The sequence below is a fragment of the Trachurus japonicus genome, chromosome 7, assembly GCF_045865225.1.
Source record: "Trachurus japonicus isolate A0001 chromosome 7, Traja_1.0".
NCBI lineage: Eukaryota > Metazoa > Chordata > Actinopteri > Carangiformes > Carangidae > Trachurus > Trachurus japonicus.
Window position 1 is genome coordinate 15960368 of NC_140913.1, and position 18666 is coordinate 15979033.

The 18666-nt window shown below is 42.7% G+C and overlaps 2 protein-coding genes across 5 annotated transcripts; one reads left to right on the forward strand and one right to left on the reverse strand.

The window, feature by feature from the left end:
* The first annotated feature begins 1115 nt into the window (after positions 1-1115).
* ybx1 (Y box binding protein 1) lies at positions 1116-6185 on the forward strand. 4 transcript variants are annotated; one of them, XM_085781511.1, is made up of 8 exons: positions 1116-1369; positions 3290-3353; positions 3604-3637; positions 3723-3812; positions 3949-4293; positions 4657-4754; positions 5105-5389; positions 5844-6185. In XM_085781511.1, the coding sequence occupies exons 1-7, from the start codon at positions 1264-1266 to the stop codon at positions 5349-5351; spliced, it is 984 nt and encodes a 327-aa protein (XP_085637637.1). In that variant the 5' UTR covers positions 1116-1263; the 3' UTR covers positions 5352-5389; positions 5844-6185. The 4 variants fall into 4 exon arrangements, with proteins under 4 accessions (XP_085637637.1, XP_085637638.1, XP_085637639.1 ...); XM_085781512.1 differs by having other exon boundaries at positions 4657-4742; XM_085781513.1 differs by having other exon boundaries at positions 3949-4230.
* A 7-nt stretch (positions 6186-6192) lies between these two features.
* Positions 6193-18302, reverse strand: arhgef16 (Rho guanine nucleotide exchange factor (GEF) 16). Its single transcript, XM_085781510.1, has 15 exons — positions 18144-18302; positions 16696-17342; positions 16082-16133; positions 15044-15207; positions 14641-14697; positions 12668-12828; positions 11145-11297; positions 10933-11062; positions 10256-10330; positions 10027-10119; positions 9714-9865; positions 8844-9029; positions 8378-8448; positions 7150-7251; positions 6193-7032 (listed from the first exon to the last, which is right to left on the reverse strand). The coding sequence occupies exons 2-15, from the start codon at positions 17272-17274 to the stop codon at positions 6893-6895; spliced, it is 2115 nt and encodes a 704-aa protein (XP_085637636.1). The 5' UTR covers positions 17275-17342; positions 18144-18302; the 3' UTR covers positions 6193-6892.
* Positions 18303-18666: the final 364 nt, after the last annotated feature.

The following is an 18666-nucleotide window of genomic DNA, read 5'->3' on the forward strand; positions in this document are numbered from 1 at the left end:
GTGGGGTTGTCTCGCACTCAGTCTGGGTCTGTTTGCTCTGTGCTACTGGAAGTGGGGTTTCTACTCAGGATGGTACAACATATAACTAGTTTACTGTGCTGGAAAATTTGAGTTTACATATTTGGATTCGCCATCCATATTGCAGTTTTTGTGCACATTCAAATTAAAGTAGTAGTATAACCATGTAAAAAAAAAAAAAAAAAAAAACTAGAATAATATTTCTACCTGTGAATTATTTCAGTATGCAATCAAATATCATGCATGGGGTCCAAAAAGAGAAATACTATGGTTACTGTTCATCATAGGTGCCATGCCCTAAGACAGCATTTATCTAAATTACTCAACTATTTGGGACAACAATTATCACATTTCAACAGTAAATCAATCACCAAATTGTTTGTATGCTACGGCTTTGTTAACTTAATTATTCTGTTGTTACATGCTATTATTTATGCCGACAGACAGTGTAATAGGCTGGTGAGAACTTAATGTTCTCTGCAGTGCACCAATGGGCTTCCTCCCTAAATCTTGCATGGTATCATGTATGTTTGAGAGGTACAATCAGTGCAGCTGTACTGGTGCCTGATGCATTATACATTAACATCATGTTCAGTAAATAAAATATTAACGCCTTCCTAATTCTCCTGTTAATTTAGGTCACTTATACCTCAATACATTTTCCACAGTGCTGCACTCAGTGCGCTCTGGGAAAGTCCACATTCTTTTATTTTGTCATTAGTAATGGCAACTATACTATCAACCCTTCCGTTAAAGTGAGTACTCTGTTTACCAAATTTAAACCTTTTGAAGATTTGAGAGACAGAAGTGAAGTTATTTTGCTTGTCAAACAGTTGTTGGAGGTATGGAACTGACATAGCTTTGAACACGCTGTCTCAGTCGTCTGGCTTTGACATCATTATGAGGCAGTGCAAATGGACAGGTACATTTCCATAAGCCAATCAATTTTAGCAAACGCGCACGCCAAACGAAATTGACAACGGTTTTAGCCAATGGGAGCGGATTCGGTTTTCTGTTGAGGATTCCAACCAATAGGAGGAGTCGTTGGGCGGGCCCACTACCAAGAACATTCCCCAGCACAGTTTCTCAGTCTGCCCAGTTCGATCGGCAACGGGAGCGGAAAGAGGAAAGCAGAGAGCCCGAAGGCAGTAGCCCCCACCACCGCCGGCCCAGGTTACCATCTAGCACCGGGAAACATAGCAGAGAGCCGCCGCCGGCAGAAGCCATTACCAACCAGTAGTAACCATGAGCAGCGAGGCCGAGACACAACAACCACCGCCGCCTGCTGCCGATGCGGAGAGCCCATCCAGCCCGGCAGCCGCAGCTTCCGCGGGGGATAAGAAGGTCATCGGTAAGACTACGGGAAATTAGCTAGCTAGCTAACACGGTTTGGGACCCAGTGGAGGCGATGCGGAAAAGCGGCAGTTGCTAACCTTCGCTGGCTCAATCAACCGTTGGTTATCTACGTTGATTTAACACAGTCGTTAACTCAAATAGCATTTTTGAAATTAACAGACGACCAAATAACGGCGATTTAGCCAACAAGACCGCTTGCATTCCTACAGATTTGGGATATTTGTGGGATATGTGTAAAGAAGTACCGGATTTTGTTAATGATTTGATTTTTTTCCCTCGGTAAAGTAAAATGTGTTTCCCTTCGCTGTCAGCTAACAGTTACAGAAACAGTCCTAAAATGTCAGTTGGAGGATGGATCGCGTTGTCCGTATTAGTCCTCTTCTTCTACCTTACTTGGTAATTAAAAATCAGTTAAATACTAACGTTAACCGTTACTTTAAGAATGATGAATCGCATTCAAACGAGAGCAAGCGGGTGGTAATAATATTAATCCTTCAAATTAAATTGGTAATATGTCCTGTTCATCGGCCTCCTAACGTTCAGTATCCGCCATGGAATCCTATGTTGCCGGTTGGCCGTCACATGCACGACCGTTGAAGTTGTATCCAGCTGTTAATAGGACCCCATGCACCAACGTTAATGTCACTCTCAACAGAATTTCAGCTTGTCGGGTAACTGCTATTTCAGTCGAGATGTTAGAAAATACTCCGTATCTTTAATGATGATCAGATCACAGAGGAACACTAAGTTATTTCGTACTGGTCACTTAATCGGCTACGACTGCCGTCGTCGAGCGCAGGCTAACGTTAGCTATCGGCAGTCCCTTTGTTCACACGAAAGAGCCTGTTTCCACGATGGTATTTTTTCACCATAATAGCCGAAACTCACGGACAAACATTTATCTTGTGAACCTGGCGAAACAACCGTATCAGTGTTGGTTTATAGATTCGCAGCAATACCGCTGTCAACGATGGTCAATTTTTGCTCGAAAATGAGCCCTATGATCATGGCCTAGGTTCTTCATAACGAGGGTAGCTCGTTGGCTAACGAGCTCATGTTAGCCTAGCCGGCTAGTGTTAGCTATTTACATGGCTGATGGGGCCACCCAAAATGTCCGCCGCATGATTCCATGGATTTTTTTTGCTATTTAGTATTATCCTTGTTGAAAATTATTACAACAGTGACGCATTACTGATATTTTTTAATAACGTCTTTAGTTATAATCAATACTGCTTGGTATGCTACGGCCATTTCCGCTTGCTGGCTCTAATCCAACCACATGGTTGAGACCCAGTTAGCTACACGGCTATGCTAACAAGCCAGCTGGGCTTACTGCCTGCTAGCGTATGCGGACGCGACACTACCACGTGTGAACGCTCCGGCAGTGCGGCTTAAAATGGGGCAGTAGGTCTGTAGTAGTAGTTGAACTTTGAAGCGTTGTCAGCGCCCACGGGGTTACTATGTTACAATGTTACAACCTCAGATATCTGTCATGTTGCGCTACCGCAGTGCAGACAGCGAAAAGAGACTGATAATACGGGTAATAAGACATACTTAGATCTACATGAGGAACGGTGCAGTGACTAATGGCTCATAGTTGTCTTTGGTCATTCCTCACACAAGTGCAGCTGGCACAGGGCACCCCTGAGCATCAGGATCTATAAAAAGGGTGACAGTTGGGAGTTAAATATAACTTCTGTTCTTCCAAAATCTCCAACCGTGGTCAGTTTCTCATCATCTGTCGTTATTTGATTCCTTTACTGTTTCTCATTGGTTGAGTCTTATGAAACATAACCTTGTTTGTAACGTTATCATTAGTGTCCAGCATGATATCCTGAAAGAACATTAACACAAAAATGACACGACTCAACCATATAATTGCTTAATCATTTATTTTTACTGCCTTTCTTTGCAGCAACAAAAGTCTTGGGTACAGTCAAATGGTTCAACGTCAGGAACGGATATGGTTTTATCAATAGGTAAGTGAACCCTACCCCCACCCCTGCTTCGTAAAGACCCTGATAGCATCTATGCGTGTGTAGGACCATTCCCAATCCTATTATGGCTTTGATTTGCTTACAAAGCTTACCAGACGATTTGTCCATGGGTCTCCATACGGTTGTTCAGTACTTGATTAATCTGGTTGAGTTGCATTTTATTGTATTATGTGGCTTAACAGAATACTGCCAGCTAAGATGTAACTGAGAGTGGTTTTCTTCTTTTGTTTAGGAATGATACAAAAGAGGACGTTTTTGTACACCAGGTAAGTTGTAGATATGTTTACTTTCCTAACTTTTCTCAGCTTTCACTAATACAAAATCTCACATCTTAGCTTTTTGTGATTTCAGACAGCCATCAAAAAGAACAACCCGAGGAAATACCTTCGCAGTGTTGGAGATGGAGAAACTGTGGAGTTTGATGTAGTCGAGGGAGAGAAGGTACATTCAGTTTTTGTAACTGACAAAAGTTCTGATTTTAATTTACAGCCTCTTAGAAAAATACATACTCGTAATTGCGATTTAAAAACCATAAATTTGGGAAATTACATTGTTTCAAATATTCTTTCGTGCACAGGGGGCAGAGGCGGCAAATGTCACAGGCCCAGGAGGCGTTGCAGTCCAAGGAAGTAAGTATGCTGCGGACAGGAACCGCTACAGGCGCTACCCCCGACGGAGGGGCCCTCCTCGTGGCGGAGAGTACCCAGACAATTACCAGAGCGACGGAGAGGGTGAACCTGGCAGCGGAGGCCGTGACAAAGGCAGCAGAGAAGGGGGAGAGAGCGCCCCTGAAGGAGACCAGCAGCCACAGCAGCGCAGACCCACTTACCCTGGCAGACGGCGCTACCCGCCATACTTTGTACGTAGACGCTACGGCCGCCGGCCCCCGTACACCAACGCACCACGCGGAGAGATGACTGAGGTACGCCGTCACAGGGCTACTATCCTGAAGCAGGCACCCAGCTGTCCCGTGAACAAAGTCGAGAACCTTGATATGTTAATATCATACACGGCTTTAAACACTCTCCTTTTTTTAACACTCACGTGGTTGTGAACAAATTAATGATTGGTGTATCGGGGGTCTTGCCAACATTTTTGCAAACCAATTCAAATAGGCCCCTCGGCAACGGCAACGTTGCACTCTATCATTCTCAACATTGATTGGCTACCTGGTCAGTTTCATCACTATTTGATGAAGAACACATAAACATGTTCGCATGTTTTCGTGTGGACCGACTCTGGAAAAAGCGGTGTATTACTTGCTGCTTGATCTGTTTGCTTTCAGGGTGGTGAGGGTGACGAGAGCCAGGGAGGTCCAGACCAAGGCAACAAACCAGTGAGGCAGAACTACTACAGAGGCTTCCGACCAAGGTTCAGACCAAGGTTTGCATGTTGGCTTCATTGACGCAGGGCTGCAATAATGGGAGAGCGAAGCATTGGATTGTCTGGATTGTAGCATCGAGTCCACCAAACTAAATGCAAGGACCCTTGAATAATAACTGTTGCCACCTGTTTTGGCCCCAGAAGCTCTCCTGTCATTGCAGCCTAACCTCAAAGTGCAGCTGTGCATCCAAATTTGCCTTTTTTTTCTCTACACCAATTCAGTAGTAATTGTCTTGAAAGTATAAAATTGCATCTTGTCTCAGTTGTTGTGTTCTTTGCATGACATCTTCACTTTTTTATCATTGTGTGCTTCATGTCGGCTGACAGTCCTCTTGTCTTGCTCTCTCCAGGGGTCCACCCCGTCCCAGACCGGTGCGGGACGGTGAAGAGGACAAAGAGAATCAGGGTGGCGAAGGTGGTCAAAACCAACAGCCCCGCCAGCGGCGCTACCGCCGTAACTTCAACTACCGCCGCAGACGCCAAACCACTGGTGAAAAGCCCAGCCCCGGCCAGGAAAAAAAGGAGGCCAAGACAGGAGGTGACCCATCTGCAGAGAAAACGTCCGCTCCCGAGGCCCAGCAGGGTGGGGCTGAGTAGGAAGCAAACTGCACCTACCATCTTTTACCATCGTCCGGGTAAGTCCGTTATCCCATGATGGCTGATGGTTCTGATTGCCTCGGCTGCATGATTATTCAGATTCAACACATGGAATAGTGCAACTCAAACATTAAGGTTCAGCAGTTGCCTTTAATTCCCCTACTAGGCCTGCCTGCCTAGCTTGTCATTGCACTTTTTTTGGCTCTGTAATGAATGATCCAAAGCATGAGGTAATGCAGTGGATTTGATAAAGCAAACTGTCTGGCACTGTAAAGCCTACTCGCTATTGTCTCACTAACATATGAGCAGTCGCTTTAGCCTTTGCATTCTTTTTCTGCTATCTGGTGATGATGCACATTTTCAGGCAACTCATTACATAGCAATCTACACAACAAAACCCAAATGATTTGAAAATGTCAAATAAAACTAAAATAAATTGTGACAGATGACCAGTGGACTAATTTGCAAATTTTCTGCTTTTTGTCTTTACAGTTTTTTTGTCAACAAGAAGAAACATCAAACAAGATCTGAGCAATAAAGATTTGACTTGACGAACGTCACAAGCTTGCACCATGCATTTGACCAGATTACCACCGATTGCCTGCAGAATCTATGCAGACTTGTTTTTTTTCCATTATTTTTATGTGACAGCAACAAAACGTTTTGGGGAAACAGCAAATGTTTTTCTAAATCTGTCCTAAGTTTTTACACCAAATGGTTTTTAAAGAGAAAATGGAATTTGATATCTGGTCAGTTTGACATTTTTAAATAACTTTTTATGTATTCAAACATTTTAACAAAATGCAAGCTCAAATAAAAGTCCAGAAACCAGGAGTCTCGAGTGGTCGTTTTATTTTTCAAGTATATGATTTCTACACAATGGCACAAACCAGAGTTGTTTTCTTTCAGTTACATACATTTACACCAGGCCACCATGTGTGGTGCAGTGAATATTTAATGTACCACATCAACAATAAAATACTTTATCATAACCCACATTTTTAAATGGCAAATTCCTACCAAAACAGTGGTTACAAAGACTAGACAGCATCTGTATATGATACTAACACAACTGTGACACAAATATAACCAATGTTTAGCACTACAAAGATCAAGTTTCTCATTTAGCGGGTAAGGTAAAGATTCTTTAAAACAAAGTGTAGGAAATGCACTTCACTTAACATTTTCTAGCTCCTGGAATTGAAATAGTCTGAAGCTACATTTGAGGTTCATTTACTACAACCAGTAAGTTTAAAAATTACATTTATAACAGTAGTATTGTACAAGGTAAATGAAAATACTACTACTGCATATTTCTGTTTTCCACTCAGGTGCTAGAATGGCTTTCACGCTTTCCTTATCCTTGAACATCCCTTACGTTAGTAATGGACCTCTGGGACAGAAATGTGTCCCCCCGTGTTCAGTGTTAATTCATCAGTGTGTCAACACAAACTGAAGACAGTGAGAATCTCATGTCTGCTAGAAGGCATTTATCTCATTTTGTCCACTCCCTGCACGTCCGTGTACTGCAGCACTGCCATTCAAACATTGGTCTCTTTGCGCAACCGCTTCATGCGCTGCACATTGTTCTCCATTGCTGTGGGGTTGGTGATCTCTGTGGCACAGTTAGCAGGAAACCAGCCTCTCTCTCCGTCTCGCATTCTCTCTCCGTAGCACCAGGCTAGGAAGATTAAACAGCAGGACATTTCAATGAGTTTTCTTGCATCTTTTTTGTGCGGAGTAGATGAGGAGACACCGAGTTACAGTATATTAGACCTATTGACAACCAAAGCCTCACCTTCCTCCTCCTGTAGGACAATGACGAGCTCAGCCTGTTGTAGCCCCAGCTCATCTGGCTCCTTTGGCATGTAGGCTTTAGTGGCCTCATACTGTGGCATACCTGAAACACATTCAAGCTTTACTGTTAGGTACAGTATCTCTTACTGGATTTTATGTAAGTGATTCAGCATTTAAGGTTCTTTACTTATTTCCTGTTAAGACTGGGGCACCTTTTTGAACAATAAAAACATGCTGATTGAGCCCATGGCATTGCTTCCTGGGATGCGTCATCTTCCCTGGAAAGGCACACCCTTTGATAAGGACGTCACATCAGTGCTATCACGCACTCTTTAAATAACAGCTATAGCACAAACACCATAGTGTCCCCATGGCGTTTAATCCTTAACAGTTAGCCATTAACAAGCATGTGTAATTGTATGAACAAGAACGGCACTGATTAAATAAGGAAAAGATAAAGTTTGATATCCATTCATTTCATTTATTTGGCCTTCAGACATATGGGATACTATTCGTCCTCTGTAGGAATCTGAATGCTTGTTCCACAACTGTCATGCCTTGAAATCCATACTGCGGATGTCCACAGTATGTATACACACACATTGTGGCTTTAGAAAGTGCCCAAACCTGCTCCATTTGTGCACACTTTGTTGTAGATTTCTTTTTAAATAGCTATTTTTGTCCATTTGTCTCAACCCTATAAGCCATAATAACAAGTGGAAACTGTAGAAAATGTTCACATTTATTGAAAATCAAAAATTGGCTACAATGGCGGCAATTAAAGCATTTGCTGCCACCACCTGGACAACATGCCAGGTGATGAGCAGCCTAAGGTCTCTAGTTCTGACCAGAGTTATATTGTGTATCAACAAGCCAAAGATGGGTTTTTTTCCTCATGCTTTGTGTCTTTGAAATGCTATCTGACAAAGTGGGCTGCCATATGCCTCCTTTTCTGACCGACTCACTAACGGGCAATGTTGGCGCACAGTTCAAAAGCCTGGCAAAGCAGGGAGAACCTGTGTAGGTGTGAGGAAGATTTTATTTTTGAACAGTTTACAGACTCATTTGAAATGGAAAATTCAAGTTTTTAATGCAAAACACCCTTAAAGGCCAAAACAAGTCATTTACACATGAGAGGTACAAAAGCAGAGTTGTCATTGATTGTAATATTGAAGATTGAGGTCTAATTCAAGGGTGACACCCTCGGTAAATGAAGCGTACTAACTTACCATCTGAAGAAGTGATGACACCTCCCTGCTCATGCTCTGTAAGAGCCACTATCCACCGAGCCCTGTCCATCCTTGGCAACAGAAACAAAACAAAACAAACAAACAATCACAGCAAATGCCACATCCAGTACAGTCATCTTTTCTGAATTAATTAAATGCAGGGGAACACTTCAGGTTGGAGTTCAGACTTCTGTCACCAGGGGGCGCCAGACACCAACGATCAGCTCTTTTTTAAAGGTCATGCAAGTGAGTGATTTTTTTGCATGTGACACATGCACAAGTTTCTCAGAGGCCATCTTAACTATAATGCATCAACATTGGATGTTTTTCTTAATTTATGTATAAACTAATGTTTGACAGAATCACAGCCTGCATCGTCTACTATTCCAGAAGAAACTGTACCTAAAGTCATCTTTTAATACTCAAATCTTCCATCATGGCTGATGTAGGATGAGAGCAGCAGTACCTTGAGTCTGCCACCAGGGAAATGTGCTCTGATCTCCCCTCACTGTTCTTGCTCATCAGCAGTTTGAAGGAAAGATAGTGGTTGGAGCTCTTTCCAGGCGAGGTCGTCCGTCCCTCAGTCTCCCCCCCAGCCTCCACCGTCACATTCTCCAGAGTGGCGTAGTCCATCACAACAAAGCTCTCCTCACTGCATGTAGACAGTTTTTACTAGTATTTACATTTATTAGCTCATTTTCTTTAACAGGCAAAAGCCATTTTCTTCTCTTTTCACAACAAGTAGGGACATTTACAGAAATAATGTGACAATCATTTTTGTGAGACATTATAGTGCAGCTAAAAAAGTCGAAAACTGCATTCTGCAACTATCTGCTAACAGCATTTCCTCCTATTAGCACCTGAAGACCAGGTCACAGTGCTGACTCTACAGCCCTTAAAATGACTCCAGTGTTGTGGGTCACTCACTCCTCTGAGCTCACATTGTTTGCTTTCTCCCTAACTCAAAACAGAAAGCTGTGCTCAGTCACAGTAACATGCTGAATGCAAGATTGAAGAATCTCAAGTATGCACACGCACCACAGCCATACACTATCCTCTCTCTTGTCCCCGTCCTCTTTGTTTTTTCATTTTCCCTGCAAACCAGCAGCTGGACCTATTTAGTGTCCAGGAAAGATGTGATCCTGGAGTTTCTTCTCTCCAGCCCCCAGTTCAGTTTAGTCGACTCCCAGCAGTTCTTTTTATTTCAATCTCAAGTGATTCAATTATTTTATACTTCATGTCTAAATACTATATCCTGGAGAATATTTACTGACATTAATGTGGCTTAGAATGAGAATAACATTCACATCAAACTGTGCCTTTTAACTCCACTGACCTCTTCTTCTTGGTAACAATCAGTACGTCATTAAAAAGAAACAGGTAGTAGCTCCTGGTGCTGAAAGCCCTCCAGATGCTGAGCTCCTCAGAAGAGAAAGTCACCTCGCCACGCTTCTTCAGACACCGTGATGATGACACCACAGGAAACGGCTGTGGGGACACAAGATTTGCGCAGGTTAGCAAAAGGGGGAGAGTCCCATTGTGAGTTAGGGTTAGGGTTAGTCCCACTGTGTTTCTGCCGTTTACATCCAGACCAATTATAGCCAATATTTCAATGTCAAACCCCGGAAGCACTGTTTTCCGACCCTCACCTTGATTTTACCAAAATCCATCTGCTTCTGGATGGTGTACATCTGCTCTGTCCGCTCCATCCGCCTTGCTCCATCATTGCAGCTAGAGACCAGCTGTTGAGATATTCATCACAACAACGAGGACAATCAAGACCATCAGAACGTATCGGCTTCACAGTCCCCAGCTCATGAGGTCATAAAACAGCTGGAGATTCAGCACAAAAGCAGAGCTTATTCACAGCAACTCTACCTTACTGATGGCATTTAGTGCCCAAACAGCAGCGAAGTACTCCGCTGTCGTGTCTGGAGTTTTCTGGCAGATTGTCTGTGCGGAGAAAAGAAAGACATGAAATCCCCTAATGTACTTCTGTTGGCAGTATCGCCCTACCTCAGTCCGAATATGAGGCTCCTAAATCACTGACAGCCTCTGATCATTAAGTCCAGCACTATTCATGCACATGTTGAACACAAAGTTATGGGTTTGTGTGATCCTAAAAACACAGTTAATGAGGTTTTCATTCAGTTTCCAAAATCTGAGGATGAGTCATAGATAGATTATAGATACTGTTCTGCTAAAAGTCTTTGTAGAGGCACATGTTTGAGTACAAACTACAAGACCATTACAACATTATAAGGGTTTACAGCATACAAAATATAACTCATTTTACGTAAAACATTTTTTTAGTTGCTGGAGCAAACTGTTTAGCAGGTGGTTCATGCGAGGGATTCTCCAGGTTAATGTTCTGTCCTGTCTCAAAAAAACACCACCTCCAAGATCAGATACCTGGTCCAAATTATAGGCGCCAGTGGTCCAAAACCCAGGAAGTGTAAATGTAATTACATTACATGAACCTGCTGGAATGAGCCTTTGCTTCTTTTTTTTAGGTTTGAGAGCTGTGACTGTAGGACAGTAAAGGTTAAACTTACATCCAGCAGCAGAGGCAGTCTGGTCACTCGCTGCATAGGGAGGATGAGGAAGGAGATCATTGGGAGGCCTCCGCATTCACTGCTCCCTTCGATTTGCTTCAGGGTCTCTTTGAAAGCATTGTTACTGGTCCTGCACAGGCAGAAAGCAGAATGTAGCTTTAGCTCACTACAGAAACTCAGCGGTGATGTAAACAGTTTGTTGTGCTACTCACAGCAGCTTCTGCAGCGTCCTCTGTTGGAAGGTCTCATTGGAGCAGTAGACGATGTAGGGCTCAAAGTGGTGCGCAGCATGGTTCTGAACGATATCGCTAATATCTCGAATCACTGGACCGTCGTAGTGACGCCGCTCGAGGTCCTCAAAAAAACTAAAAATAGAGAGAGAGGAGAGGGGTTAGTAAAAAAAAAAAAAAAAGAAGTGAGGGGTATGTTTTTCTGCCTACAGACTGTTTTCAGTGCAACAGCTGTTTTAGTGACGCATTGAGTCTGAACTGAGAGTGAGATGAACTTATCACTGTCATGAAACTGACATTGATCATCTAATAAAACTAAAAACTTAATGCTCTAGAAAGTAAGATTCTATGCCTTTGTCCAACCCAAGTAGGTCACGTGAGCCTATTTACATTATGTGTCCTCTGTTGTATCTCTGGAAACAAAATACTTTCTGAAATCAGTGAACACTGACAAATGTGAACTTCAGAGCAAACCCACCAGACTGATCATTTTGAGCTCCCAATTATCTTAAAACAACTTGCGTACATTTTCATTTCTATTTTAATACACTAACAAAAGGAGGCCCTTTCTGACTTGACTGACTTGAAAGAATTTCAGCCCCACCCTTGCAAAGCAACTTTTTTAACAAAAAAGAGTAAAATGACACCTAAACAACAGCCCAACCCAGGAAGCAACTCCAGGACGCATTTAAAAAACTCAGCTACTGTAAGTCGGACATGTCACACAGCAGCGCCGCAGTCAGACAACTTCTGCCTTCCAGTTCACGTTTTCACTTCTACCTTAAAAAAAGACAATAGAGTGAGTTTCAAAGGCAGACAGACACTTCTGTTGCTGCTATAACCGAATCTGTTTCTATCCAAAGTAAAGTAGCCAGCAATGCATAGAGCAGCACAAGCTCTCAAGCACATTACCATCTTACAGGCGGGAATACCATTCAGAGCAGCAAGGCAGCAGAACCAGTTCAGCTAGCATGTTTTAACATGTTGATGGAGCCTACGGGATAGTGAAGACATGCTAAGGGAAAACACACACACACACACACACACACGCCTCCATTTAAAACCTGCAGATATGCAGATAAAGCAACAACCCAGTAGACTGATTCACACACAGATAGCATCAAGTCCTTTTCTACAAGGTGGCGAAAATCCAACCAGTTCTCCATCAGCACATCTCACATAGCTACACAAGTGAGACTGTCAGGGTAGAATAGAATAGAAAAGAATAGAATAAGAATAGAAAAGAATAGAATACAACTTAATTTATCCCAACTTAATTTATCCCAGCTACCATTATTACATACAATATTCATTCGTTCAACACATTCATTAATTAGTTTGAAGTCAAGTTGAAAGTCAACCCCAAGAACAGAAACAGCATACATGATCATATTATACTAAAAATGAATAAATAGTTAAATAAGTAAGTAGTTAATTTAAGGGAGCAGTCAACAAGAAAACATGATATCATAGATTAAAAAAAAAAAAAAGGGTGCTGTACCCACCGCTTGCTGACTTGGTGGATGACAGAGATGTTGGAGAAGAGGTGATGGTGCTCTGTCGCCGTCATTGTTTTTTTCAGTGCTTCATTGCTCTTGAAGTGACTCACCAGGATGCCCAGGCTGTGCAGGTACGAATGCTCGGAGGTGATTATCTCAAAAATGGCCTGTGAAATGACCACACAGAGCGAAAATGACGTGGATGTGGAGGAAACTGTCACATTTACAATATGTACTTTTCATTTTGTCATGATATCAGCAATCAATCATTATCTCTACAGCACTTTTCATACAGGTTAGTGTTTCCCAAATGACTAACAAGCAACAAATCAAGTAAGAAAGCTGAAATACAACTAAGAAGATAATAAAAAGCTTTTATAACATGAGCAAAAACAAGAAAGCGCATAAAAAATGTTTCATTAAATAATTCGTAAAATAGAATAAAATATAATTTAGAACATGATCACAATTGTGTGACTAATGATTGACAACTAGATTTACAGTAATTAACATCCCAAGCTGAAGAGGTGCGTGCTGAATTTACACTTTAAAGCTACAACGCCTCTGGCTGCTCTCAGCTTCTCTGTGGAAACTGTTCCAACAGCTCAGAGCAGGAAGGCACAACAGACTTGAGCCAGAGGACCTGCGAGACCATACTGGTTCATGGGCTGTGAGAGCATGTGAGGCATGTTTATGACTTAGTTAGGACACTTGCTATCATAGCGCTGACCCCCCACAAAAAACACCAGCAGCTAACAAAAAAGGTCCAGAAGTGGATGACACCTTGGGAGTGGTTGATTTGTAGTTTTGTAGTTCTTCCAGTATTAATATTTTGTGAAGAATCTTTATTTAACTTCTGCTGCTTGTGGTCATGATCGTAGGTGAGCTATGAGGCGGTGATGGCACACCTCCCACACCACTGTGAGGACCAAAGGGCATTAGCTAAACTGAATCAAGAACACTACTTCCTGAAAATCTTGGGTCACTCTTAATGCTTCAGGCTGAAAATTCAGAACTTCACAAAAGAACAGTGAATCATTTTTAGTGCATACTGACTCTGGTAGAGCTCCCCTATGACTTGGCTGAAAAAAGTGGAATGTGTTTTCTGTTCAGATCTTCCTGATACTACAATATTACAGCATTGCCTAGTCGAAGAGCAACGTCTCTTAGTTGATCAAAGTTTCATAGCCCCAAACTTCACCCTAGTACTTTAATATCCATAAAATGTAGCGTTAACACTGGCGTGATGAGCTGCCATGAGATCACCCTGCTCAAACACTACACCTAGACCCATTAAGTGACCAACAGTACAAAGAAGCAAAACAAGCACCTGGCCCAGAGTGTGATTACACTAGCAGGGTGTGGCCTTATTCAGGGACCACAGTGCACACAGGGTGGACCTTTGGTATTGACACAACATCTGCACTTGTGAAGAGAAAGAGAAAATATACCCTCAGACACTTCTGTGTAGGATATGTAGGACCTGCTTTCCAGTTGTTGTTGTTTTAAGTAAATGTATATCTATAATGAAAGTGAGTTGCACTAGGCTACAGGAAATTTAGGATCTAGTTATTTTCATGGACTTAAAACTTAAGGTATCACAGACTCTGTTCGTTTTTCATTTGTCTTTTGTGTGGAAGTGCAACACTTAATCAGTGGAGAACCATATAAGAACCATTCGTGACGACTGCAGGGTTGTATTATTCCAGCTCACTGACACAGAAACAACAGATAGTGTAAAAAGAGACTGAACAACACTGTGAACCTGCATTGTTAAAATGTTATGAACATGTTACTGTGCCCAACTGCAAATGAAAAATGTCTTTAAAAATCTATTGGAATCAGTGTAGCTTCTGGATGCTGATAAAAAAAAACAGTGAGTGAGTGTAAAAAAAATACTTTGACCACTGAGCTGCATTGGACCTGTTGTATACACAACTACATAATGGCACACACACACGCGCACACACACAACTTACCTCTTGTCTCTTTCTTTCCTGAGGTGTGATCATTGTGAGGATTCCTGTGTCCTTCACCTTTGCAAGACATTCAAAAAGAAGTTAAGTTGTCACATTATGCAATCAAGTCTGCTTTGTCATTGATGTTTAAAAATGTGATCATCAGCAGCCTGTCAGTCAGCTTCAGTGGATGTTCTGACATCTTAAACAGACACAAGGTCGTGGGGTGTGTACGTTTATATCAGGCTGATTTCAGCTTTCATATTGCCCCTAATTATACAAAAGATCAGAAGACCGACACACTGGCTGCCAGTGTTCTCTGCTGGAGGAAGTGACGACTGAGATGAATTTATGTACACTTAGGCTACACTACTGGATGTATGCGCTTGGTTGCACACACTTTGCATGTCATTAAGAGGTTTACCTGTGGGAGCTGGCTCCAGGTGAGCTGTGCTGGCCGGTAGCTCTTCACCACGATGCCCTGGTCCTCCACGGGAGGCTCCACCACCACAAAGTCATCCAGCAGCTCATCCTGGTTGGTGGAGTGCAGTCCACGCTCACGGATCTCCTGGTAGAGGCGTGGGGTAGCTGTGGATTGCACAGGCATCAACAAACATCCAAACAGGATTGTGAGATGTGGAGATACGAACATGATTCGTAACCACAGAAGCAGGAAATACATACAACAAATAATAAAATGAGGTCAAAGTTGTTATTCGCCCATTGTAAGTGGTTTGTAAAGCATAGAAATGAAAGTAGGACCCCTAACCTTAACCCAAAGTAGAGATATCAATCAGTTCCTAATAACATGGCCCACATTGAGAGTTAGTAAAAGTTAATTAAGGGTCACAGGTTTGATTCTCTCAGTATTTAATGTACAGGAAAAAAAGATTCAGTGCTTCTGTTAAATGACCACCCTTCTTCTTGAAATGTTTGAGATCAGATAAAAACACTCCTCATCGACCAGAAACAAGCAGAAATGTTTCTGTCAATTCAATTGCACATACTTAATGTTAACATTGTTAGAGAGTTTGTTCTCAGGCAGCTTCATCCCCCTAAAAGGAGATACTTCAATAAAAAAAACTTCTCAAATCCACATAATTAGATCTGAAAATGTCTTTTGATCACAACAGCGTCCTGAGATGCAGAACCAGCGTCCACCTTCAGGACAACAGAGCCTCAGTATGCTGGGAGTGTAGTGGACAGAGGGAATGATTTCCTGTTTGATCCTCCCCCTGCTCCCTCCAGGGATTTTCTCTTTCTCAATAGATATGACATTTAGATTATAGCATCCACACGTCAATTCCAGGTAACAAGTCACAATCATTTCTGGGATGTTCTAGGACGTGTAATTACATTGCAAGAAAAAAACACCAAATGTCATTGTTTTTTCCCCCCAACTATTTGTAGTCCCGTAGCCAAATTTAGAGCAACGGACAGAGTGACACATTGGTGAACGTACCGTCTTTGAAGGAGCCACGATGCTTCTGGTTCCTCTTTCTCATCAGGGTTCTCTACAGGGAAGACAGCAGTGTTGTCTGAGTTTATTACTGTGGAGTACTTGTGCATCAATCATACCTTCATCATCTTTTCCCCTCCTAATATCTTATTCTCTTTACAACAGTGCTTCTCTTCTGTAATCCTCAAATGATGCATGCTTTAATTACAATGTGGTAAAACCCCCCACAAGGCCTTGCTCAACACTAGTACAGCTCTGGAAGACAGGAAGCAGTTACCATGTTCCCTATGACTAAAGCAGAATTTGACAGAGGACTGGCTATGCTGGCTGTGAGCTGTGAGACTATTAGAAGAACAAAACTGTATCGACTAGGCTCCGTTTTCATGTTAAGTATGTTCTGGCTGTGAAGTCGCTTTTTTAAATCAGTTTTGCTTATAATAACTAATCACTTTCTAAATAAACACACATAGTTGATCTACAGATCACTTCATTGCTGGAGAATGACTGCTACTGATTACCCCACATTGTGAAATATATCCTGTTAAATTCTGTTAAATATACTACGAGTTTATCGTACCCCGCTGGTCTTTCTTCCTCAACCTCTTGGGCTCTCTCACCTTGCGTCCAGGGCTGCGAGCTGGAGAAGGGCTGGGTGCTCTGCCCTCTTTGACAGGTTTCAGCGTGGCCATAGTCCCTCGTCCTGCCGCCATGGCATCAATATCCAGGCTGGTCACAGCTGCTCTGTACGACTTGTTCCTGCGGTTCCTCCTCAAAGAAAAGCCATCTCCATCGCTGTCATAGTCCTCCCAGGACAGATCCGGCCCCTGGGTCGAGTGTCGGCTACGAGTCCCACTGCTGGAGTGCTCCAGTCCTATTGGGAACGTGACCACGGTGGTGTGGTGGCGGTTCTTAGGTCGGCTAGATGTTGCTAAACTCTTGGGGATGAGTTGGTGGGTGCCGACCTTCATTGCTGCGGGAGTCTGGGTGCTCAAAAGCACCTGCTGAGGCACCGCAAGCTTATCTGCAGCACCTTCTTTGGTTGTGGATGTTTCTGTTTCCAACTGAGGTGTGGAGGGGTTTTTTGGCTTGCAGCAGTTGTCACCTGGCTCACATATATGCAGTTCTGTTGAGAAATGGCTCTCCAGCATTATAGGGGCCGGGTCGCCCTTGCAGCTGTCTGACTGGTTTTGGGACATGGTGTTCTCTTGGCCGTGACCACGGCCCGGTCTTCTGAGCACTTCAAAACTTACAACATTGGAGGAGTCTGAAGAGGAATGACAGAACACAGCCTTTGTATGAACGACTAGGAGACATGCAGAAACCTCAAACTAGAGCAGATAACATAGCTGAGAACATACCTTAACATACAGTAGGCAAAAGGAAAACAGAAGGGTAATAGAGATGGATAAGGATAAGCCTTGGCATTTATCATTAACATTTATCATTTCATTGTCAGTTCCATATTCCCCCTATAAAGTCTTAGATATTACACAGCAGCCTACACCAGGTTAAATGACCCTCAAACACACCACTGAGTGCGGCTCTCAGATGTAACCTATGATCCAGTTCCCCACTCACACACAAACACAGTTGGAGAGAGCAGCCAGTTGTGTCAGTCCGCAAACTCACATTAAGACACTCACACATGACTCACAGCATCTTCCTACACTGCACTGCACAACACAAAAGAACATACTAAGACCTGCTCCAACAAATCCGTGCACCACAGAAATTACAGCACTTTTCTACTTTTTATCTGGTCATAAAAATAAAGACACACCTGGATCCAACCCTCATAAACGTATTATTATTGTAGTCTTAAAATGTCATTCTTTACAGACAGTAAGAAACTTATTTTACATTCTACAGATATGATACTAAATTATAAACGAGTTGCTTGTTTCTCTGCTCAGTCTCAACTTTCCAATAAGTTCTCCGCCTGAAAGACGGATTAGGGTGGGAGAAAAAAAAAATGTCTGCCTCACATTCCCATGGCTCATAACAGCGAGGTGACACGCAGTTCAACAAACACCGACGGTCTTGAGCTCTGTGGCGGTCGTCTTACCCGAGAGGTGAGCGTCACAAACACCGGCGGGACTCCGTAGAAATGACACCACAGTCTGGGTCCAGATGTGTGAGCCAGCTGTGGCCACAGACAGGGAGTAGGTAAGAAGTGCGGCTTGAGCAGCAGCGGTCTCACTCCTGCGCTCCTGCTCCGTCTGTCACATATTTCTTCTTACACACTTCACTTCCTCCTCTGTTTGCGGGCGCCCATTAAGCTCTGCCGCTGACGTCACCACAGGTGAGCGTCAATCAATCACAGGAAGGCAAAAGTTCAGGTAAAAGTGAAACAAAAAAAGAGCTTTTACAGAGTGGAAGCTCGAATCTTTGGGTTTTAACAAGTTAATCTTCTCCATATCAAACACAATCAGTTTCAATTAAATGTATTTAAAGATCAAAGTCTACGTTTGACCTTGGGACATAGTTCCAATCCTTATATAAACGTAAGAAGATAAACTCTTCCTTTTACTTTTCATCAAAATTCATTATCTCTAATGTTCGTTTAACTTATTTCACCTTATCTGCCT

Bases quoted from the DNA above. Each gene is read 5' to 3' on its own strand.
- ybx1 (XM_085781511.1), top strand. From the start codon at position 1,264: ATGAGCAGCGAGGCCGAGACACAACAACCACCGCCGCCTGCTGCCGAT. The intron at 3,354-3,603 runs GTAAGTGAACCC...TCTTTTGTTTAG, and splicing joins GGATATGGTTTTATCAATAG to GAATGATACAAAAGAGGACG. The intron at 4,294-4,656 runs GTACGCCGTCAC...GTTTGCTTTCAG, and splicing joins CACGCGGAGAGATGACTGAG to GGTGGTGAGGGTGACGAGAG.
- arhgef16 (XM_085781510.1), bottom strand. From the start codon at position 17,274: ATGTCCCAAAACCAGTCAGACAGCTGCAAGGGCGACCCGGCCCCTATA. The intron at 8,449-8,843 runs GTACTGCTGCTC...TCTGTTGCCAAG, and splicing joins TCCCTGGTGGCAGACTCAAG to GATGGACAGGGCTCGGTGGA. The intron at 7,033-7,149 runs GTGAGGCTTTGG...TAATCTTCCTAG, and splicing joins TGTCCTACAGGAGGAGGAAG to CCTGGTGCTACGGAGAGAGA.